General features: G+C 39.2%; 2 protein-coding genes and 1 long non-coding RNA gene across 3 annotated transcripts; all 3 read left to right on the plus strand.

The window, feature by feature from the left end:
* Window positions 1-984: 984 nt before the first annotated feature.
* On the plus strand, window positions 985-8401 carry LOC116530479. The gene is made up of 2 exons (XR_004260021.1): window positions 985-1163; window positions 7604-8401. It is a non-coding gene; the product is annotated as an uncharacterized LOC116530479 (long non-coding RNA).
* On the plus strand, window positions 5032-5664 carry LOC116530477 (interferon-induced transmembrane protein 3). Its single transcript, XM_032248561.1, has one exon. It carries the CDS (start codon window positions 5083-5085, stop codon window positions 5482-5484), a length of 402 nt encoding a protein of 133 aa, XP_032104452.1. The 5' UTR covers window positions 5032-5082; the 3' UTR covers window positions 5485-5664.
* A 1663-nt stretch (window positions 8402-10064) lies between the features above and the next one.
* PPID (peptidylprolyl isomerase D) lies at window positions 10065-24480 on the plus strand. The gene is made up of 10 exons (XM_032248560.1): window positions 10065-10277; window positions 11998-12138; window positions 14144-14250; window positions 16223-16411; window positions 17764-17886; window positions 18094-18200; window positions 20260-20401; window positions 22769-22855; window positions 22942-22984; window positions 23781-24480. The coding sequence occupies exons 1-10, from the start codon at window positions 10193-10195 to the stop codon at window positions 23867-23869; spliced, it is 1113 nt and encodes a 370-aa protein (XP_032104451.1). The 5' UTR covers window positions 10065-10192; the 3' UTR covers window positions 23870-24480.
* The last annotated feature ends 383 nt before the right edge of the window (window positions 24481-24863 follow it).

A 24863-nucleotide genomic window follows, 5' to 3' on the forward strand; every position in this document is an offset into this window, starting at 1 on the left:
AAATTGACAAATAAAACTTTTATATATTTGTGGTGTATGATATGGTGTTTTGATACACATACATGTTATGAAATGGTGGTCAACTTTTTTTCTTAATGATGGTTTGCACAGATTTCTGAAGCTCCAACAGAGTTCCACAATTTAAACACATCCGTTGCTGCAATTTGAGAAATGTCATAACCCTCAATGAAATGCTCCTTCTTAGTAAAGTGAGATATTCCTTTCAGTGGGCAACAATACAAACTCTTTTTTTTTTTTTTTTTTTTTTTTTTGCTGCTCACTAGTATCCAGGGCACATAAATGACTCTTTCGTTGACAGCATAGAAATCCTGAATTTCTTATTGTCACTAGTGAACTAAATTATGACATAAGATACAGGCTTATGCCTGTAATCCCAGCACTTTCAGAGGCTGAGGCAGGCAGATCACTGAGTCAGGAGTTCGAGACCAGCCTGGCCAACAAGGTGAAACTCCATTTCTACTAAAAATACAAAAATTAGCCAGATGTGGTGGCATGCACCTGTAATCCCACCTACTCAGGAGGCTGAGGTGGGAGAATTGTTTGAACCCAGGAGATGGAGATTTCAGTGAGCCAAGATTGTGCCACTGCACTCCAGGCTGGGTAACAGAGCAAGACTCCATCTCAAAAAAAAAAAGAAAAAAAACAAGGCTCAACTGATACAGGTAAAAGTCAGGGAGAATCGTATAAGGAACCTGACAACCATTAAGCCCTGTGGCTTCACTAAACTTATTCAGCCTTCAAATTTGAATTCTAGAAATCTATACAACTAGACAGTACTATTTGGCCACCTGTAAAAATAATATATTCATTTGTTTGTTTTTGATGGTTAATACAAGAAAATACCTTAGGGAGGAGTAATTCTGTGATTTGATATTACCAAGAATGCTGCCCATTATATTATTTAATGTTTCTCTTATAATGTAGAGAAACCATAGGGATGGAAAACCGTTAAGACTATTTTGTTTATCTACGAAATTTCCTGAACAGAAGGGAGATACATTTGAGAGACATTATACAAGGAGAATTGACAGACTGTGACAGTGAACGTTCCTGAGGTCTACTGTGTGCAGAAGTAGATTGACATCTTAAGGGTTTCTAGATCAAGTTACCTTTGATAAAAATAGAGAAGGAAACAGGAGAAGGTAATTTGAGTGTGGGGTATAGATGAGAGTTCATGTTGGGATATACCAACTTTGGTGGGATGTGATATTGGAAAGAGGACTCAGAAATTCCTATGCACCCATCCATTTTCTCTGAAATTCAAACTATTACCAATCAAATTCAAACTGTTAGAAATCAAGCTGTTGGCTGGGCGCGGTGGCTCAAGCCTGTAATCCCAGCACTTTGGGAGGCCGAGGCGGGTGGATCACGAGGTCAGGAGATCGAGACCATCCTGGTCAACATGGTGAAACCCCGTCTCTACTAAAACTACAAAAAAAACATTAGCTGGGCATGGTGGCGCGTGCCTGTAATCCCAGCTACTGAGGAGGTTGAGGCAGGAGAATTGCCTGAACCCAGGGGGCGGAGGTTGCAGTGAGCCAAGATCGCGCCATTGCACTCCAGCCTGGGTAACAAGAGTGAAACTCCGTCTCAAAAAAAAAAAAAAAAAAAAAAAAAAAAAGAAATCAAGCTGTTATGAAATTCAAACTGTTAGTAATCAGTACTTATCCAGGATGGTTAATACTGGCATTAGGATACAGAAGATACTTATATGTGAAAGCATCTGGCACACAGTAGGTATGGAGTAATGTTTGCGTTTGTATCTTTAATTCCCAGAAATCATTCTGCCAAATAACCGGAATCTCATGGAATAAAACTCTCTATTATTAAGAGGACATTTTTAGGTTTATAGGACTTTTAAATTGTATGCATCATTTTCAGTAAATTTTAAGGGTATTACAATAGTAAGATTACTAGGAAGAAATGTTAAGACTAGAAATGTGAAAAATGAAAACTCACAGGTTATTTTATTTGAGATATAATACTATTCATTTTAACATCTCGGCAAGGTTATTCATTACCTCCATGCCACTACATTCAATGGATATCAATCAGTCCTCTTTTTGCTTAATTTGTTAGTCATCTTGTTTATCACTCTCTCCTTGAAACATTCCTTTTTTCCTTCAGTGTCATAATACCACATTCTCTTCCTGGCTTGTCTTTCTACTCTTGTTGTCTGCCTCCATTGCAGACTCATTCTTCTTTCCTCTTGGCCTTTAAAAAGTGCAGTTTCTCAAGGCCCTGTCCTAGGATCTTTTCTCTATTCACCCTCTACTCTCTTTGCCCAACTATCACAACTTTCCTCATTAAATTATCATCTGTATACCAACGATACCTAAATTTATGTCTCAGTCTTAGACATTTCCCTTTATATATGCAACTGACTACTCAGTATCTCTATTTGCTGTCTCACAGTTACCTTGAACTCAACATGTCTGAGACCAAAGTGATGATATTACACTTAAATCTATCTTTTTCTTCCAGTGTCCCTCATCTCAGTAAACAGCCTCACCATACATCCAATTGTGTATCTCAGGAAGCCAGATGTCATCCTTTTTCCATTCTGCATAGTCATATCCCACATCCAGTCCAACACTTGTTACTGTTGATTTTACCACCCCATGCCTTTCCCATCCATCCATTTTTATCCATCTTTACTATCACTTTATTCAGGTGGTGTCATCTCTCACCAATAGTAACCTGCTCAGTGTCTTCTTTAAATCCGTTATGGCTCCCCTCCATTTTGTTCTCCATTAGAACCAGAATAGTCTTTTTTTTTTTTGACAGAGTCTTGCTCTGTTACCCAGGCTGGAGTGCAGTGGCGTGATCTCAGCTCACTGCAACCTCTGCCTCCTGGGTCCAAGTGATTCTCCTGTCTCAGCCTCCCAAGCAGCTGGGATTACAGGTGCCTGCCATCATGCCCTGCTAATTTTTGTATTTTTTGTAGAGATGGGGTTTTGTCACGTTGGCCAGGCTGGTCTTGAACTCCTGACCTCAGGTGATCTGCTCACTTCGGCCTCCCAAAGTGTTGGGACTATAGGCATGAGGCATGACGCCTGGCCCAGAATATTCTCTTAAACATGCAAATCTTTTCATGTCAACCCTGCTGAAAATCCTTTTCAATCAATAAGTCCTAATAGATCCTCTCTATATAAGCTCTTCTACTTAGCATAGCCCTTTTTCAGAGACACCAGCTTCTGTTACTTGCATATCTGTTTCTTTTGGTTTCCATCTCTGCCCAGAATTAGGGAAGTTCATGCAGATGCCAAAAGATTGGCACTAATTCTCTAACCTTTCTCACTCCATGCAAAGTGAGTTGTAGGAAATTTTATTATTGTTTTTATTTTCTAAAAAAAAGTTTTATTTGCCTCTATTCACATTCTATAAATACAGAATATCTTACAAAAGGTATAAAAACCTAAACCATTTTATGATGATATATCAAAACTAAATTACACAGGGATGAAACAACTCCAGCATTAGTGTCAGAAGGAGCCCAGGGGCCCTTTATGTACCATGACATTTTAAAACAAATATTTAAACCTATCAGGATTGTTAGACTATATTTTTCTAGGATGGTAGAAGTGGTTTTTAGTGACTTTTAGGTCCATGTAATTTTTTTTTCTTCAAGAAAAGAAATAGTGAGGATTTGAACAAGTCTATCATTGGTTTTGTTCTGTCAAATATGGTTAAATACACTTCTCCAACTGAAAACAGTAAACATTAATCCTATTACTCTACAGAGAAGAAGATACTCTTACTGCTCTTCAGAAGGATTTTACTGTTGCTCCTTATTGCACATAAGCCCTGTCTACCTGGTGCTATTGTGAACTGATAATCAATATTTTTTTTTTGCCATGTCACTTCCAGTTCCTAGATGAAGAAGCTTATCCTGTTGGGAGTCCTCAGGCACAAAGTCCACTGCACCACTTCTGTCTGTGCGATGATTTCTGCCAGTGGTGGAGACTCTGCTGTCCCCTGGTGGCATTTGCCTTTCATTCATTCATTGTTCTGGCCCAGAAGACCTACAGTTATCCTTAGATATTTGTAAATTTTATAGCAGGCAAAACCTGAGAGTTGCTATCTCATTCTGATCTGAAATTATGACTCTTGTAGTCGAAGCAACTCTTTCTCTATGTGGTTCAGAGCAGGGATTCTTGGTTAGGAATCTCTCCCCATATGTTGCTGTCTCATCAACACCAGTGCTTCCTCTTGGAAGGAGCAGAATCATTTCATCTCCTCTTTAAGGAGTTACATGCTAACTTGTTCTTTGGAGTTCTGTCTTTGGTTTCAGGGTCTGATTCTACAGACAGGATCCTAGAATTTCCTCTAACTCTGATGTCCTTCCTAATTCCTTATCTTTTACAAAGGGGTTGGATGTGACTTCAGATTTGTCTGGGATCCTAGTAAGGACCTCAGTGATCTACAACCATGCCCATGTAAAGGAATAAAGTTAGGTGTATATGAAATACAACTTTATTTTTCTGTAACTCCTCTGAAATTCAATTTTGAATTGCCTGTTTTGAAGGTCTGGTAATATCATAATCCGTGTCTATTTCTGGTATTCCTCCTTTTTCTCCCTTGGGGTTGGGTCTAAATTCAAAAAGTCCTAATATATCAGCAAATTTGGGGGTTGGGAGCCTCTGGTTCTCAATGTGATCTGTCTACACAGGCATCCAGTGAGAAATTCATGATCTTAACTCAGTTATCAGTTCTCACGAACCTCGAATGAGTTGAGTTCCATTCCGCAAGCTCCCTTTAAATGTGGAGGCTGCCTTTTCTTTTCCATGCCAAACATGGGTGCACAGGGATATTTGTTTATTTCCACCTCAGGTTAGGGCATACAAAATCTCCTGGACCCTGTCTAGTTCCCAGTTACCTACCCACACCATGAATCATGTTCTCTTTCTGGGGCCTATTGCCTTCCTGAGACAGTTCAGGAATCAGGGAACACGTCCCTCTGCTCCTTTATCTCACAAACCCATCTACAGAAGTTTGGTGGCAAGGGCCCACCGAGAAGCATCCCAGCAACCCCACCACGACCGTTCTTCCCTGGACACCATGAACCACACTGTCCAAACCTTCTTCACTCCCGCCAGCACCCACCGTCCCCCGAACTATGAGATGCTGAAGGAGGAACATGAGGTAGCTGCGCTGGGGGCGCCCCACAACCCTGCGCCCCCGACATCCACCGTGATCCACATCCGAAGCGAGACCTCCGTGCCGGACCACGTCGTCTGGTCCCTGTTCAACACCCTCTTCATGAACTCCTGCTGCCTGGGCTTCACAGCGTTCGCCTACTCCGTCAAGTCTAGGGACAGGAAGATGGTTGGCGACCTGACCGGGGCCCAAGCCTATGCCTCCACTGCCAAGTGCCTGAACATCTGGGCCCTGATTTTGGGCATCGTCATGACCATTCTGCTGATCATCATCCCAATACTGATTCTGCAAGTCTATCAGTAGATCCAGAGGAATCACCCGGGCCAGGGGCTCCGCCCCTCACCTATCTCCCATGTACTCCAGCTTCCATTCCTTGCCCTGCCCCCAGCCAATCCTGTATCAGCCCTTTACCCTCACACACTTTTCTACAGTCGAGTTCAATAAAGTGCACATGCTCCTGGAAAAAAAAAAAAAAAAAAAAAAGAAGTTTGGTGGCTTCCCAGGTATGTGACGAGAACCATGGTAAGACTCCCTGTCCCTGGGACTGTGGAAATCTGCCTTGCCAGTGCCTCCTCTCTTACCTTCCCCTGTGCACCATCCATAATCTTGTCTTCTCCCAATGTAGAAAGTGGACTTTCTTTTCTTTTCTTTTTTTCTGAGAATGGAAAGCCATGATCTTACAAAAGATGTTTTGTCCAAATCTTTTGCTATGCCAAGAGTCTTATCTGTTTCTGTAAAGCCAAACCTTTTGCAACACCAAAGCCAGGAAGAGATTGCTTTTGTTCTCTGTGCTTTTCTTGCTGTCACTTCTTTCTTCGAAAGCAAAGAGCATAGAATGCCTAGCTGCTTGTTTGGGGTGCAGTAATGGGCAATGAAATTGAAAGAAGAAAATATTGGGAAGGAAGGGAATCTATTAATATCACTCTACCATGCTTATGAGCAACAGACAGAAATTTTAACAACAAGGTTATCAGAGGAATATTCCCCACTCCATCTGGCTGAAACTGTGTCCTCAGCCCTAAGAAACAGGGCATGCTTTTGTCTCTTCTGCTCTGTTCCTTGCTAAGCACAGACAAGATGTCAGAACCCAGAAGTCCTGTTCCACATAAGCAGACTGACAGTAGGACAAGTGTCTTCTAGGAGGTTTATCTTTTCACTAAAGATCAGTTCTGAGTGGTTTTGAAAGGTACAATTCTTTTATTTGGTTTGGTTCTAGGAATATGACAGTTTATATAAAGCTGTTGCTTTACTGTGAAAAACCTAGACACAGTGAGAGCAACATTTGAATTAATCTTTTACACCCAGAAACCTGTATAGCAGGAAGAGTCCTTTTTTTTCCTTGTAAGAATGCAAAGGAATCCTCAAAACCCCTTTGAAGCTTTAACATCCATTTTAAAATATGTTGATGTCAGTAACTACTATAATAAAGGATAAGCTACTTATGGTTAATAATAATTGCTTATACTTATTGAGTACTTACTATATGTCAGATACTAAAACATTTTTATTTAATCCTCTTCATTTAATCTTCATAATAATCTTAGGAGATACATATTATTATGCTAATTTATAAGTGAGGAAAGTGAGGCACAGAGAGGCTAAGTAACTCATCCAAAGGCACAAACTATTATGTTAGAGACTGAATGTGAACCCCAGAATTGTGATGGCAGAGAAAATGTGCTTACCTAAGTATACTCATCATGATAATGGTTGAGAAGCTGTGGCATATGAGTGGTGACAATTCTTGTAATAACACGTTAAATTTAAGCTAGTAGATCAGAAGAAAAGTGTTAACGTGAATTTATTGTGATATATGTGAGACAAAGTATAAGTGACCAATTTGCAGCCCAGACATGAAACTGGATTAATGAATGATTTTTACGCTCTTGTTTATCAAGGGACACAGAGGTTTTGTTCTGACCCATCCTGGATCTTCAGGGAATGATGAATAAATACCATGAATAAACACCAGGAATTGGAGAAAATAAAAATTAACATTTTATATTAACTTTAATGTGCTTGAATTTGCAAGGATCAGCATGGAAATCTGATAATCATTTTGAAATACACCTAAAGACACGGAAATACAATTTCTTGTTAACATTATTTTATAAAATTCTCAGAGCCATTAGTATTTTGTGTAAATCATTCATGCATTCAAGCATATTTACTGAGTACCTACTGTGTTAGGCACTGTGAGAAGAGCTGGGGATAACAGTAATGAAAAAAACAAAGGTTCTTGTCCTTGTGGAGCTAAATTTTGTTTTTTTAAACTCCTACTATCATTCCCAAGGAGCTGATTTTTAATGAGCAGGTTAAATAAAAAAGTAAACAGCATATTACAAAGTCATAAGTGCTATAGACAAATAAATTAGGGTGCCTTTTGAGTTTGTTCCTCCTATTATTTATTTTTCTATTTCAGGGATAAAATGGGCTAGGTTATACAACTGCTTCTTATTCTGAAAATTCAGTCTGAAGGAACTGGACAAAAATACAAACCAAAGTCTGACTTCCGATTTCAACGTTGAAAACCAGTTGATGTGGTTGGGCTTTGTGTCCCAACCCAAATCTCACCTTGAATTGTAATCCCCATAATCCCCATGTGTCTAGGGATCATGGAGGTGGTTTCCCCCATGCCGTTCTTGTGATAGTGAGTTCTCATGAGATCTGATAGTTTTATAAGGGGCTGTTCCCCCTTTGCTCCTCACTGTTCTATCTCATGCAGCTATGTGAGAAGGTCCAAGCGTGCTTCTCTTTCACCTTCTGCCATGATTGTTAGTTTCCTGAGGCCTCCTGAGCCATGTGGAACTGTGAGTCAATCAAACTTCTTTCCTTTATAAATTACCCAGTCTCGGGTATTCCTTCATAGCAGTGTAAAAATGGACTAATACACCAAGTGATCCAGACCCACCTGAAGTAGCAGTACTATCTGAAAAACTGGCTTCTCATGGAGAAGTAACATTCTTGTTGCCCATTTTCACTTTATATATGCAGTTCCTCCTGCTTTGAAGAGGCTCTCCACCCACTCCCTCCTTTCCTGTCTTACTTGCCACATACGCTCCTGTGACTGATCTTACTCATATTTCTGATCTTAGAAAAGGCTGCTGTGTTCAATGGCCCTGCAGTGTTTGTCATCTTCCTATTAAAATGAATAGGACTGTGCTGAATCCTATGCTGAATTTGATTGTTTTTTTCCTATTAAAACACTAATTATATTGCATTGTAGAGTTTTATTCAATTGTCTTTCTCCCCCATAAGACTGTGTAATTTGTGTAATTAAAAATAAGGCTCCAGGTGTGGTGGCTCATGCTTGCAACACTCTTGGACGCCACGGTGGGCAGACTGCTTGAGCCTAGGAGTTCAAGACCAGCCTGGGAAACATGGAGAAACCTCATCTCTATTAAAAATACAAAAATTACCTGTACATGGTGGCGTGTGCCTGTAGTATCAGCTACTCAGGTGGCTGAAGTGGGAGGATCACTTGGGCCCAGAAGGTCAAGGCTACAATGAGTTGTGATTGCACCATTGCACTCCAGCCTGGGTGATAGCACAAGACCCTGTCTCAAAAAAAAAAAAAAGGATCAAGATTATGTTTTTTCATCATTGTATCATCAGCACTCAGAATAGAGACTGGCATATAATAATAATAGTAAAAGCTAATATTTGTCATATAATTGAATCAACTTTTGTTGGGTATCTATGTGGGCATGCCTGTGCATTTATGTATCCATTTTGTTAATGAGGCAACTTAGTGATTACAAAGAAAAATTCAATCAATATAATATTCTTAGAATAAAACTTACTGATTTGTTCTAAAATTTCACCAACACCTATGGTTTTTTTTTTTTTTGCAAAAGGTATGTTGGTATTTTAATTAAACACGACTCTACTCTTATTTTATTTATTTATTTATTGTTTAAAAAATATTTTTTTTGCAGAGATGGGGTTTTGCCATGTTGTCTAGGCTGGTCTTGAACTCCTAGGCTCAAGCCTTCCACTTACCTTGGCCTCCCAAAGTGCTGGGATTAGAGGCATGAGCCACCGTGCCCTGCCAACAAATTGGTTTTTTTTTATGAGTACCTAGTTATACATGTAATTTAACTTTTACTTTTTCCGATTTCTTTTTTTCAAGACAGAGTCTGGCTCTCTTGCCAGGCTGGAGTGCAGTGGTGCAATCCCGGCTCACTGCAACTTCTGTTTTCCGTTTTCAAGCAATTCTCCTCCCTCAGCCTCCCGAGTAGCTGGGACTACAGGCACGCACCACTACGGCCGGCTAATTTTTTGTATTTTAGTAGAGACGGGGTTTCACCATGTTGGCCAGGATGGTCTCGATTTCCTGACCTCGTGATCCGCCCGCCTCAAACTCCTGAAGTGCTGGGATTACTGGCGTGAGCCACCGTGCCCGGCCAAATACAGTTTTATCGGGAATCAAAAGCTGCTCTCTTCTGGACTCTCAGCTTTAGCTGTTTGGAGCGTTTAGTCTAACCCGTATCAGTTACATTGTAATGTGAAGATCAAATTTTAACGACATGGCAATAATAAGGCTTCTATTGGCTGGGAACCACCAGTTTGTGCCAGGCATTATACTGATTCATGTCTTTAATCCTCAAAACGACCTTCCAAGGTCAGCGTTTTTATTCTTTTTCTAGACGAGCAAACTGAGTTTCAGAGAAGTCACACCCCACTTGGTGGCAGAGCTGAAGCTGGCATGGGGCTGACCCTAAAGCCCTACGCCACGATGGTAGGAAAGTCAATGAAACACAAGCGAGAAGAATAATGAGAAGCAAGGGAGAGCGGGCGAAGGGCACACGACTCACTCAGGCGCCTTGAAACTCCGCGCGGCGGAGTGGGGCGGTGCCGGAAGTCAGGTCGCGGCTTCCGGGCCTCGCGCCGGAAGTGGCCGGCCAGCGTCGCAACCAGTCTCTGGCGGGGGACCGGAGCGTTACAGTTAGAGCTGCCGGGCTGCCACGAGGTTTGCGGATCCTGCCTGCAAACGCGTCTGCAAGTCGAGATGTCGCACCCGTCCCCCCAAGCCAAGCCCTCCAACCCCAGTAACCCTCGAGTCTTCTTTGACGTGGACATCGGAGGGGAGCGAGGTGAGCGGAGTCTGACGCTCGCTGAAAGGCCGGGAGGAGGCGGGGGTTCCCGGGATTTGGGGGATTCCAAGGTTAGATTGAGGCTCCGGCCGGTGGCTGCTCAGTATCGCGGAGGCAGCCTAGGCTGCCCAGGTTGGTACGCCGGGACAGGCCCGGGCACCTAGGGCTAGATCGATTCAGCGCCCTTGTATCAGTGCCATCGGTCGTGCCGAAGTTTCTGGAAATTTCTAGTTTGGGACTCGTGGCCTTTAGGTTTGCCTTTCCTGATTTGGTTGCACCTCCACGCCACCTTTGCACCGCCGTGTTAGCATGAAATAAGATTATTTTATGTTTACAGTGAGACAGTTCGGAAGACATATACTGGGATATTTGTCTGCTGGGCCCCAGGGAACTGTGTTTGCCACATGAGATAATATATCGGCACCTGCTGTGTTATTTATACGTTAAAGGGACTTGTTTGCTCATAGCTTTTGCCTTATTACTGATTCTTAACTTAGAGGACCATTCAGGTGGGCAAACATTTTCTCTTATTTGCCGCTGGAAAAATGCGCTCAACGTAGTGATGTTGCCTAGGTTACATAGCCGCTCAGAAGTTACCTAATGCCTGGTGAATAGGGAGCGTGTTGTTTTGTAACTGGATTGGCCTTGTTCGGGAACATGTTAGAATTGCTGACCATGCAGTGTGTTTGAATGGATGTACAGGACACATACACGTTTACACGTTTATTCAGTTTGTTGCAACTAGCTATGGCTAGGTTTGTTCTCACCTGTCTTAGGTGCTATCCACAGGAGGAACTTTTACAGCTTTTGCTTCAGAGGCTGCACTAGGCAGTTTGCACAGAGCCCAAAGGCTGCAGGTATACATAACACGTGGCCAGTCCGATTTCCCAAACGCTGTTTCATTTTCTCCTGTTGGTTGCTTGATGATTGGAAATTCTCAGTACCTCTTGAAGAAATAACTCCAGATTTAAATCTATTTGTATTTAATATATCCATTACATGGTGCCAATTTTCTGGTTAGTATAATTGGTTATGATCCTTTGTATGATGTTTCAAATCTGTTTACATACATATATGACAGTAGACAGACTAAATTTGAATATTAGGAGAATGCCACTAAGGTTCACTAATTCTAATAGTGAGTATATTCAAAGGAAGTGAAGTTAGTATGTCAAAGAGGTATCTGCACTCCCATGTTCATTGCAACATTATTCATGATAGCCAAGATAATGGAATCAAACTAAGTTTCCATCTACAGATGGATTTTTTAAAAAAAATGTGGTATATGTGCACAATGGGGTACTATTCACCCATAAAAAAGAATGAAATCTTGTTACTTTTGACGACATGAATTAACATGGAGGACATTATGTTACATCAAATAAGCTGGGCACGAGAAGACAAATACTGCATGATCTCACTTATATGTGGATTCTAAAAAAGTTGACCTTGAATTAGAGAATGGAATGGTGGACTTCAGTGATTGGATAGATGCTGATTACAGGAGACCTAATTGCAGTTAGAAAGCAGGAGTAAGTTCAAGAGATCTATAGTATAACATAGTGACTATAGTTAATAACAATGTGTTCTTGAAATTGAAAAAGAAAATGACAATAAAAGGGAACTTGGTAATTCATGATTGATCTGCTATACCAACCTTCCTTTTATCATTTGCCTGTTTGGTTGTTTTGCAAACTGACAAGATTTTCTTTTCTTTTAGTGGGTCGAATTGTCTTAGAATTGTTTGCAGATATTGTACCCAAAACTGCGGAAAATTTTCGTGCACTGTGTACAGGAGAAAAAGGCATTGGACCCACGACTGGAAAACCTCTCCATTTCAAAGGATGCCCTTTTCATCGAAGTATGTATAAATTTTCTGAATCTTATTATTTTTCATGTAGGCAAGTCCTATTCTTTAGGAGTCTGGGAAGAAAACACTGAGTAGGAAGTGAAGGTTAAAAAGTACTATTGGCTTCCACATCTGAGTAACTCAGTTTCATAAAGGTTAGGCTGTGCATGGTGGAATTACTTATGGTACTAGGTTTATCTTAGAGAATGGACTTCCCCAGCTTTACAGGTTCTCTCACTCTCCTTCGCTCTAAGATGATTTGATTGAGAAAGGAAGGCCACAGTAAACTGACCTTAAGTAGCTTCATTGCCTGGTGACAAAAATGTTGTGTTTAATTATTGGGCATGAGTGCTTGAGAAGGCAGCAGATTTGAAGATTCAGTGTTTTGGGCACACAGGTGATAATGTAATAAAAATATGCCATTTCATACTTCTTATCACACTTTGTAATCAGTCATACCTTTGTTTCGTGATAATGGTTCCCCCAATAGACTGCAGGCTCCATGAGTTCAAGAACTATATGTTTTCACCATCTAATACAGTTATTGAACAGGAACTCAGGAAATCTTTCTTTAATAAATAGGCAAATAAGCAATAATCACATGAACAACATTTTAAAAAATGGTTTATTAAGAAAAAAATTATGACTGGGTGCAGTGGCTCACTCCTGTAATCCCAGCACTTTGGGAGGCCAAGTTAGGTGGATCACCTGAGGTCAGGAGTTCAAGACCAGCCTGGTCAATGTGGTGAGACCCCATCTCTACTAAATATACAAAAATTAGCCAGGTATGGTGGCGGGCACCTATAATCTCAACTACTCTGGAGGCTGAGGCAGGAGAATCGCTTGAACCTAGGAGGAAGAGGTTACAGTGAGCTGAGATTGCGCCATTGCACTCCAGCCTGGGCAACAAGAGCGACACTTCATCTCAAAAAAAAAAAAAAAAATTAACATTAAAAAAAAAGTATTTAAACTATTTACTTTCATTTTAAATAAAAACCTGAAATATGCTAATAAAGTATATGCAGAAAATATTTAACATAGCAAGCGTGAGACTGCTATCCTTAGGTCTGCCTACAAGAGTAGCACTTGGCTGGAGTCAGGGAACTTGATACTTGAACCATTTCCTAGATAGTAAGGGAGATTTACTATGCCTAGTCTATTTGTACAAACATGAACATCTGCTTTCTTTTGGGGAGTCTGGAATTTTGGTACATGCTAGGTAGAGTGTGCCTGATAAATACCTTGGGTGCTGAGTCTCTAATTGGCTCTCCTGGGGAGAACTGTTGTGTACATGTTGCTGCATTTCTGTTGCTGGGGGAAGCGTGTGTTCTGTGGCACTTCATGGGAGGGAGAAAGCACAGGGAAGCATGCATATGGATTTCTCCAGACTCTGCCTTTGTCTTCCCTTATCCCGCTGTGTATCTTTACCACTGTGATACAACCAAATGCTGATTCTCGTGAGCTCTAGGGTTCTCTGGACATGGAAGCGATCTTGGCAACTTTTGACACAAAGTGATGTATTTGCTGAAAATTTTCCGTTAGGGTAGAACAAATCTATTGGAAATAATTGGTCTTTTTTCAGCAGACATTACTGAGTGACTGATATGTGCACATGCATATAGTTACAAGGATGTAAAACAATATAGTTGCTGTATTTAACGAGTTCACTGTTTGCTGGAAGGGGCAGATCATAATGCTGTATGTTACTGAGGCAGAGTCAAGATACTATGGGAGAAAAATTAGGAGATACAGCTTTGGGGATTCAGTGACAGTTTTATAGGGGAAGTATCATTTGAACTGATTTTCTGAATGTTAGCAGGGATCAGGCAGTGAAAGTGGTTTGGATTCCAATGGTGAAAATCCTTGAGTTTGGAGTTGTGGGGATGGGTGGGGAAAGAAACAGGAGAGTGACATGCCTAGAGTCATGCACTAGGAAGCAGTCTGCACATATTTATGAGTGAGCATTGCCAAACGCATCCGTGTCTCAGTCACTAATAGCCATTTTCCTTTTTTGTAGTTATTAAAAAATTTATGATCCAGGGTGGAGACTTCTCAAATCAGAATGGGACAGGTGGAGAAAGTATTTATGGTGAAAAATTTGAAGATGAAAATTTCCATTATAAGGTAAAGTAGAGAAAATGCATGTCATTGCTGATAAAAAGATTGTTATATATCTGGAATACTTGTTGGAGTAAGACACCAAAAAATGTCTGAAGTGTGCTTAGGTTTTTCCATTTCCACTTTTGTAAATAGGTTCTTTAATATGGAAAAGTTTTTATTCAGTAATGATTTTATTTAGCACTATTTCATTGTGATCCAGTTTTTATATGCTTCAGTTAAGCCAATGAGTTTTTAAGTGCCACTAACATCTGGCAAAATTGTTTCCAGGAAAAATGTTTTCATTGCTGGAAGGATGGTAACTTGTACATCTTTATCCTTGAATTTGAAGAGCAACAAAATCATCACTAATATCCAGGTTGGAGGGGCTTTGGAAACTAGCACATATAGTTAATGTCCAAGCTCCTAAAGGACTTTAGTGGTGCCTGTGCCTTCTTATCTTTGTTGTCACAAGGTGTAACTGGGGTATATTACATCATTCAGGTTATAGGAGTGGACATGTAAGTACAACGATAAAGTGATATTTTTGGAAATAAGGAATATGAACAAGCTTATTAGGATAAAAAATGTCATCAGTCTTCCAGCCAGTATTTATTGACTGCATCTCTGTGTGCAGCACCGTCACTGGCACCAAAGGGTTTATAAAACTGAAAGGCCTTGATGACAAGGAATCCATAATCCTACCTCAGAAGCAAAATTAAAATACATGGGACTATTGGAGAATAATAGTATATAAATAAATGCTAAATTTATTGAATATCCTTGTTTGTATAACATTGCTAATACATACTATTTGTACTGTAGGAAAAAGATGTGATTTATGCAGTCCAAATTATTACAGAAGTCATTGAGGAGGAATGGCTACTTAGGCTGTGTAGACTGGGTCTCGCAAAGTGGCAACATGGCTGAAATTTGCTTAGGCAGGACCTATAGTATTGATGCAGAATTAAAAAAGGGACATGGGTGAGGAAAGACAAAGGCAATGAGCCGTTGAGGAAATAAAGTTCTACTTACTATTGTACCAAAGGAAGCTACCAGAAGGATGAAAACTAAAGGTTATGTGATGATCACATTGATACAGAGAAATGAGCCTATAGAAAAGACACATGGTTCTTGCTTTCTATACACTTGGTGGCCTTGAATTCTGGATTTGATTTAGATTGAGGGGAGTAAAAGGCATTTCAGTGGGGTAGGGATGTCATGAGACATGTAATATCAGAGTTACGGTGCATGCACCAACAAGGAATACATTTAGAAAGCCTAGGAGATAAAGTGAAAAGATTAAGAAATTGGGTTTCATAGAATCTTTGACAGGATTATGCCAGAGTAGAATTTGGATTTCAGATATATGCAGCAGTTTCTTTTGAGCACTCTCTGAAGAAGTGATTCACCTGGGATGAAAACCTAACCCAAATCCCATATGATTTAGATTCTTTTGAGATTAGGAAAGTACCAAACTGAATGTCTTGGGTGAATTCAGTATCCCATTATTGTTCCCAGTTTATTGATGTGTAAAGGAAGACTCATAATGTAGGCATATTTATGAACTTAAAAGGCTATTCAGGTCTTCCCAGAAAAAAAGAATGCCCATCATAAAAAGGACAAAATATAAGAGTTTCTTAATGCTGCATCTTCTTCTTAAAGATGAAGTATAAATATTTTCTCATGACCAAGTTAGAAATAACCCTCCCCCTGACTGTTTTTTCTGTTACCTTATTTACTTTCATAAGATTTTTTTAAAAGTTTAAAAAGCGACTAAATGCTCTATGTTTTGTGCATTAAAGGTTGCAGTTTACAAGAAGTAAAAAGTACTTTAAAAATTTTTAAAGTGAAAAGTAAAAAAATGTAAAGTTTGATCTAAATAGTAATATAGTCCACCCCAGTTTTACGTTCAGTAAAAGAACAATTCAGACTAACAAACGGTTCAGAAAGAACATGTCTGACCTTGGTTTTCTTTTAATGCTTTTTATTTCTACAGCATGATCGGGAGGGTTTACTGAGCATGGCAAATGCAGGCCGCAACACAAATGGTTCTCAGTTTTTTATCACAACAGTTCCAACTCCTCATTTGGATGGGAAACATGTGGTGTTTGGCCAAGTAATTAAAGGAATAGGAGTGGCAAGGATATTGGAAAACGTAGAAGTGAAAGGTGAAAAACCTGCCAAAGTAAGTAAAAAGTTACAGTGAAACGCACTTATCTTAGTTGCTGTCTTTTTTTTTTTTTTAAAAAGAGATGGAGTCTTGCACTGTTGCCCAGGCTGGAGTGCTTTGGCGGCGGGATCTTGGCTCACTGCAACCTCTGCCTCCCGGGTTCAAGCTATTGTCCTGCCCCAGCCTCTCTAGTAGCTGCAATTACAGGCGTGCACCACCACACTTGGCTAATTTTATGTTTTTAGTAGAAATGGGGTTTCACTATGTTGGCTAGGCTGGTCTCGAACTCCTGACCTCATGATCCGCCTGCCTTGGCTTCCCAAAGTGCTGGGATTATAGGCTTAGGCCATTGTGCCTGGCCTCTTAGTTGCTATCTAAAAGAAATGTAAGTAAAAGGATCAGGTGATTATTAGCTGGAAAAATGTTATAATAGTTTTGGGTAGAGGAGCCTGGATCTGCCACTTTTTAATTTTTTAAATTTTCTATAATGGGAAAGATAATTAGGGTAGTTTTAAAGGAGATTTTTATTATTTCAGCTTTCATGTTGGTGATCTTTGGTAGTTTACATTAAGTCTTCCTATACCTGCAAAACTTTTGCGTCAGTATGTTTAGTAGTACATAGTAGAATGAGGATACTAAACCTAAAATCTTGTCTGGATTGTAGTATTAACCAGAGGGTTGGCCTTGACCTTGTTACTTAACTTTTCCACACCTGTTTTCTCATCCTGTCTAAATTACTTATGGGTTTAGACTAGATTATCTCTGAAGACCCTTGTGTACTAAATGTCTGTGAATCAAAATGACCATAATATTGGCTGGGCATGGTGACTCATGCTTATAATCCCCAGCACTTTGGGAGGCTGAGGTGGGAAGACTTCAGACCAGGAGTTCCAAACCAGCCTTGGTAATGTAGTGAGACTCTGTCTCTATTTAAAAAAAAATTAAAAAAAAACTCCAAACAACTGTAATACTACCCAGCCTAAGTGACAGGGTTGTGAGTGGGAGTTGGAAGCTCAATTACTTGTAGGAGGTAGGCTGTCACTCAGTGTATGACAAGAATCATAGTAAACCGGAAGAAAGCTCATGCCCCACCTAACGCCACTTACATAGACAGTGTTAAAATTGCCAACTTATTCTGTGTTTATTGAGCTCCCGAATGACAATGAAACCCTTATGTAAATACTGACACTGTCGTATATTACATAGTTGGAATGTATGAAAACAGCATTATAGTAATTCTAGCAGATAAATAAGCCTTCTCACATAAATCTGTGAATTGGACAGTGTTGCACACGATTTCAGCTGTATAGCTTTTATTTCTCATTATTATGATAGTGCACTTCTACAATTTAGGGTTATTTTTACAGTTGTGCGTTATTGCAGAATGTGGAGAATTGAAGGAAGGAGATGATTGGGGAATATTCCCAAAAGATGGCTCTGGCGACAGTCATCCAGATTTCCCTGAGGATGCGGATATAGACTTAAAAGACGTAAGTACTTTCAGATTAGTCAAACTTTAATTACTTAAATAAGTAAAAATATTTATATTTTTACTAAAATATAAATATTTTTATATTAGTATTTAATATTTAATAAAAATACTAAAAGTTTGAGTTTCTGTGTCAGTCTCTCATGTGATAGAATCTAGCATTAAACCACATTACTTACTAAAACCCAACATTTATTTTTTTATACAGGTAGATAAAATTTTATTAATAACAGAAGACTTAAAAAACATTGGAAATACTTTTTTCAAATCCCAGAACTGGGAGATGGCCATTAAAAAATATGCAAAAGTTTTAAGGTAATATTATTTCTAACAAATTATAAGGTAATATTATTTCTAACAAATTATTTTTAAGAAATCATAAATTGAATTATAAACTAAAATTAAGAATTGCTCATTATATTTTTGCAAATTACTTGTGGAATAACCAGGTGTGCTGAAATAGTTGCATTTTTTTTTTCCCCTCAGCTTGTTTTGAAAAATTTCAAAAGACAAAAGTTGAAAGAGTAGTACATAATTACTCACAGATTTCACTTACATTTACCAATTTTTAACTTTTGCTGTTTTTGTTTTCACGGAACTATTTTGATAGGAAGTTGTTGACACTGGGATACTCTATCCTAAGTTTTTCAGCATGTATTTCCTAAGAAACAAAGACGTTCTACATAAGTTCAATGCCATTAAAACACTCCAAAATAATATTGATGGATAACATGTAATCCATATTTAGGTTCATCTCTGTAATCCCAGCACTTTGGGAGGCAGATGGACAGGCGAATCACCTGAGGTCAGGAGTTTGTGACCAGCCTGGCCAATATGATGAAACCCCCTCTATACTAAAAATACAAAAATTAGCCTGGCCTGGTGGCAAACGCCTATAACTCCAGCTACTTGGGAGGCTGAGGCATGAGAATTGCTTGAACTTGGGAGGCAGAGGTTGCAGCAAGCCGAGATCATGTCACTGCACTCCAGCCTGGGTGACAGAATGAGAGTCTGTCTTAAAAAGAAAATAAATATGTATTCCATATTCCAACTTCCCCAGTTGTTTTAATTTTTTTAGAAAAATCCAGGGTCCAAACTAAGAGTATGTGTTGTATTTGGTTGTATTCTCTTTAGTTACCTATGTTTCCTACCTCCCCTGGTTTTTTACTCATTTACATTTTTGTGGAGTCCAAGTCAGTTTTTATAAACTTCCATCTGTATGTGTTTGTTTCCTTAAGATTAGTTTGAGGTGAAATATTTTTGCAAGAAGACTTAGGTGGGTGTTGTTTTATATTACCTGTGATATCACATCTTGAAGACACATTTCGCTTTGGCCTGTTTGAGTTTGTACACGTGGTTAAAGTAATGTCAGCCAGAAGCATTTGTTATGTAGTCTGAGGTGGTACTGTGAAATTGTGTGAATATCCAGTCCCCAACAACCTTTCACACAGTGGATCTTGGCATCAATGAAAATCCATGCCTGCATCTGTTATCATACCGATCTTCTAATTTTATGATCATACAGTTATTAACTAGCATTTTTCTGTTTGCAAGAACCTCCCGCATATTTTTTAAGTATCACTATAGACCTGTGGATATTTTTTTTTTTCTTTTTTTTTCCTTTTATAGAAACAAGGTCTCCTTATATTGCCCAGGATGGTCTTGAACTTTTGGGCCCAAGTAATCCTCCCTCCTCAACCTCCCAAGTAGCAAGGACTAGAAGGATATGTTATGGGTAGTTTTCAATTCTGTTTGTTAGTACAGTATATTACCATCATCCTTTTTCAGGGTTCCAAATTTGTTCAGTGGAAGGCCCCTTTCCTTTGGCATGTTCCTCTTAGTCTGTGAGCACTTGCTTTTTTGCACAAGATGTTCCAAGCTCATCTTACCTTGCTTTCAGATCTGATGTGGCAGTTTCTCCAAGCACCTCTGATTTCTTTCAGAGAAAGGAAACTTTAGAAACCAAATTCCGGGGGGCAGGTGGGCTCAGTTTCTGGGCCCTTTTCAGGGACAGTGCAAAGTCAATATGAATTCCCTTCTCCTGTTATGAGAATCCTGGTTCCAAACATAATTATGTTGGAAAGTACATAGGACCCGAGTTTTAAAAATAGAAAAGTGTTACTAGTGCATAATTAGATTTGGGAATTGGTCTTAAACTGGCCTCTTTGAACACTTTGGGAAAAAAAGTTGGAACAGAAATAAGTAAGCCTTCTTAAGAAAAATAAGCAATAAAATTGTGATCATTATGATTATTAATATTTGCATTTTTAGAGCTTTTTATGTCAGAAATGACATAACACTTCTGGACATAGAGAAGAAGAGTAACTCTTGTTTATATGGCCTTTCATACTGCTTTAATTAATGCATTCTGCAGATATGTTGACAGTTCAAAGGCTGTTATCGAGATAGCAGATAGAGCCAAGCTGCAACCTATAGCTTTAAGCTGTGTACTGAATATTGGTGCTTGTAAACTGAAGATGTCAAATTGGCAGGAAGCAATTGACAGTTGTTTGGAGGTAAGTCTGTTTGATCTTGAACTTTTTGAATAAGTTGGATTATGACTTAGTTTGAATAGTAACAATTTATATATAGATGAATATATCTTATTGGTAGAACCTAATGAGGCTTAAGAAAACACTTTGGTTCTAAATATTTTGGACCCTCAGTTTTTTCTCTCCATTCATTTTACTTATAACTATGTCACTTAACAGCTATGAAGATCCTTACCTTTTTTTCTCAAAGCACATACATCATCAGCTCATGTATTCACTTAAGAGCACCTATTATATGTTAGGCATCGGAAGACAAAGCCAGGAATGATTAAGAATGTGCGTTATGGAGTCAGTCAGGCATGGCTTTTTTCTTGTTTTTTTTTTTTTTTTTTTTTTTTTTTGAGATGGAGTCTCGCTCTGTTGCCCTGGCTGAAGTGCAGTGGCATGACCTTGGCTCACTGCAACTTCTGCCTCTTGGGTTCAAGTGATTCTCCTGCCTCAGCCTCCCGAGTACCTGGGATTACAGGCGCACGCCACCACGCCTGGCTAATTTTTTTATTTGTAGTAGAGACAGGGTTTTGCCATGTTGGCCAGGCTGGTTTCCAAACTCCTGACCTCAGGTGATCCACTGCCTCAGCCTCCCAAAGTGCTGGGATTACAGCTGTGAGCCACTGTGCCCAACAGGCTTTTTTCAGAAATTAGATCTCTGCTACTCACTAACTTGCTTTGTAGTCCTTGAGTAAATTGTTAATTTTGCCTACCTTATGGAGTGGTTATAGAAGTTTATATAACATAATGTGAAGCATTTAGTGTGCACATTTTAAGCACCTGATAGAGACTAGCTATTTTAATTTAAAAGATCCATACCCTCAAGCAGCTTAATAAGTGATCAGGATAGGAGGGGGGCAGTTTCAATTTAAGTTCATCAAAACTTGTGTATGGAGAATGGGTACTATTGGAACAGGTCATTCATTTTTAGGAGGGCCATCCAGGTATGCTAATTGACAAAGCTAGAAAGGTAGCAGCTTTACCTTCCTCAAATAGAGCAACTACGGTTCTCTTTCCTGTTATATAGTTTGAAAAGTTTTCCAATGAAACATTTTAAGAATTTTATGTATTATGCCATGTTCCTAGACTAGCTATGCTCAGAGAAAGAAGAACTAAAATGGGATCCTAATTTGGTAGGGTAGGTGGAATAAGGGATAGGAATACATTTAGAAGGGAGCATACAACAGAGGAAAAAAGTTAACCAAAAGAAAAGATGGTTCTTCACTCTGAATTTCCTTTTCTTTTTTTTAAGAAGAGGTCTTGCTCTGTCACCCATGCTGGAATGTGGTGGTGTGGTCACAGCCCACTGCAGTCTCAACCTCCGGGGCTCAGGTGATCCTCCCACCTCAGCCTCCGAAGTAGCTGGGACTACAGGCACTCGCCACCATACCTAGCTAATTTTTATATTTTTTATGGAGATGGGTTTTTGCCATGTTGCCCAGGCTGGTCTCTTAACTCCTGAGCTCAAGCTGTCCACCCACCTCAGCCTCCCAAAGTGCTGGGATTACAGTTCTGAGCCGCTGCACCCAGCATCTCTTTTTGACCTGTGAGGCAGATAATAAAATCTCAGTATTGGCCTTTACAAGATGTTAAATAAACAAAAGATAATTTTAATATGTTTGTTCCGGGGGTAGACCTAATGTATAAAGTCCTTAGGTTAAAAGACCTTTTGTAAGAAAAGACCAAGGTTGAGTAGGGTGGTTCATGCCTGTAATTCCAGCACTTAGGGATGCCAAGGTGGGTAGATCACTTGAGCCCAGGAGTTTGATATCAGCCTGGGCAACATGGTGAAACCATCTCTAAAGAAAGAAATTAGCCTAGTGTGGTGGTACATACCTGTAGTCCCAGCTACTCAGGCTGAGGTGGGAGGATCACTTGAGCCTGGGAATTCGAGGCAGCAGTGAGCTGTGATCAGGCCACTGCACTCCAGCCTGCCACATCCTGTCTTAAAAAAACAATTTAAGAAAGATATTTTAAGAGTTATAAAAAGTTATTGTTCCTAAAATATCTATAATTCAAGTATGAGTATATACAAATTTTTCTTCAAAATGATTTTCTTTTCTAAGTGTTAGTTCAGGCCCATTCAGGAGATTGAAACATGGTATGAGAGAAGCATATTGGAAACTGGTAGAGAAATGTCTTTCTCCTCCATGTCCATTTAGTGCCCTCTACTGACAAAACTTTGTGCCCACTGGCAGAGGAGAGGTGTTTGCAGGTTTCAGCTCCATTTTCACAGAGCAGTGAAGGATGGATTTGGAGTTGATAGGCAGTGAGTTGAGATCTAGCATACAAGCTTAATACTTAATACTTTGATATAAATACTAGCTTTATCGTTTTTTATAGGCTCTTGAAATAGACCCATCAAATACCAAAGCATTGTACCGAAGAGCTCAAGGATGGCAAGGATTAAAAGAATATGATCAAGCATTGGTAAATTTTGTTTGAAGTGTTTAATTTTTTAAAACAGACAACTACCTTTATAAATCATACGCTTAAATGTTTTTTTCCAATTAAAGGCTGATCTTAAAAAAGCTCAGGAGATAGCACCAGAAGATAAAGGTAAGTTGGCAGTTTTTATAGTGAAAGTTAATTTTGTTATTTAAAAACGTATCCTCAGGAACCATTGTTCAGTTTGCCAGATTTTAGATGTTTGTTCAACACATATTACAGAATACCTGCTGCTGGGACAGGCATTATCATATACCAGTGAACAAGACAGTCAAGTCCCTGCCCTCAAAGAGCTTACATTCTACTCCCACTCAAGAATATACTAGTTTTTCACATTGTTATCCAAGTTATCATCTCTGTAGTTTTTTACATGTCAGATACTGTTTGTTTTATGGTATTATTTGAGACTCTGTTTCCATTCTGGTTATTCTAGTTGAGAGCTCGGCATTGAAAGGCACAGTATTCATGGTAAATTTAACATCTGGGACCATTCTTTAAGCTGAATGTGGCCGCAACCTTAGTATCACAGTACTGGTTATGTGTTTTAGTAAACTTTAACAAAAATAAGCTTGTTTTTCAAGTAAACCAACGATGAATACCAACACTAGATCTGGATATTGAAAAATGTCTTTGGTTTCTTATTACTGAAATGAAATAAGGAGGCAGTTACTGTTCTCTAAGGTAGAGGGAGAAGGCAAATTTTTATGTACTTGAGTTCTCTCAGTTGACAGTCCTCTAAAATTAGGCTTCATTTCTGTGTGTGATTGTTCAGATTTTCTGTTACTAGGGCTTAGTGACTTTATGAAGAATTTTTTTCAAGGGGGAGTTAACATGTTAAAACTGTTAAGTTACCATAATTTTGGGGATGTTTTGAGAAAAAAACTCATATTGCATATTTATTTTGCAGCTATCCAGGCAGAATTGCTGAAAGTCAAACAAAAGATAAAGGCACAGAAAGATAAAGAGAAGGCAGTATATGCAAAAATGTTTGCTTAGTAAGGATTCAATTTTGCTTATTGTGTGATTGTATAAATGCAATAAGAAAATTTAAAGGTTTTTGTCTATTAATATGATCCCTAATATGTTTCTTTTTACACCTCAGTTCCTCATTGTTTACAGTTTAGGAGTACCGATAGGGGTTCATGCTTAATAAACATGTTACAATACAGTAAATAAAGTGTTTTTTTGTTTGTTTGTTTGTTTGTTTGGAGATGGAGTCTCGCTCTGTCGCCCAGGCTGGAGTAGTGGTGTGATCTTGGCTCACTGCAACCTCCGCCTCCCGGCTTCAAGTGATTCTTCTGCCTCAGCCTCCTGAGTAGCTGGGACTAAACGTGTGTGCCACCAAGCCTGACTAATTTTTGTATTTTTAGTACAGTGGGTTTTTACCATATAGGTCAGGCTGGTCTTGAACTCCTGACCTCATGATCTGCCCGCCTCGGCCTCCCAAAGTGCTGAGATTATAGGCGTGAGCCACCACACCCAGCTAAGTGAAATGCTTTTTAAAATGGTTATCTGCATTATTCATGAAGGATAATGGTGTTCAGTCTGTTTTTAAACTCGGTAAAGATACATCTTGTTGAATAAAGAGATGAAAGCTTAAGTTTGTATATTGTTTCCTTCAGTTCTTTAATGTATCTGTGGTTGGATGATGCTAGGTTTTCATACTTATAGATAATACATACACATACTACACAAAACTTGTTCAGGGGTGGACATACTTTTTCTGCAAGGGCCAGATCATAAGGTTTTTAGGTTTTGTGGACCATGTAATTTGTTACACCCACTCAACTCTGGGGTTGTAACTCAAAATTAGTCGTAGACAATGTGTAACCGATGGATATGGCTGTGTTTTCAATAAAACTTCATTCATTAGTGGTGAATGGTTCCTGGCCCCTGGTCTAGAATATATATATTCATTTTTATATTTGAATACTTTACTTTGGCAACTCAAATGTAAAGTCCAGTAGTGAATTTTGCTCTTGGTACTGAA

Source organism: Sapajus apella, unplaced genomic scaffold (assembly GCF_009761245.1).
Source record: "Sapajus apella isolate SASKATOON/1434 unplaced genomic scaffold, GSC_monkey_1.0 scaffold67, whole genome shotgun sequence".
Lineage (NCBI taxonomy): Eukaryota > Metazoa > Chordata > Mammalia > Primates > Cebidae > Sapajus > Sapajus apella.

Bases quoted from the DNA above. Each gene is read 5' to 3' on its own strand.
- LOC116530477 (XM_032248561.1), top strand. From the start codon at position 5,083: ATGAACCACACTGTCCAAACCTTCTTCACTCCCGCCAGCACCCACCGT.
- PPID (XM_032248560.1), top strand. From the start codon at position 10,193: ATGTCGCACCCGTCCCCCCAAGCCAAGCCCTCCAACCCCAGTAACCCT. The intron at 14,251-16,222 runs GTAAAGTAGAGA...TTATTTCTACAG, and splicing joins ATGAAAATTTCCATTATAAG to CATGATCGGGAGGGTTTACT. The intron at 16,412-17,763 runs GTAAGTAAAAAG...TTATTTTTACAG, and splicing joins AAGGTGAAAAACCTGCCAAA to TTGTGCGTTATTGCAGAATG.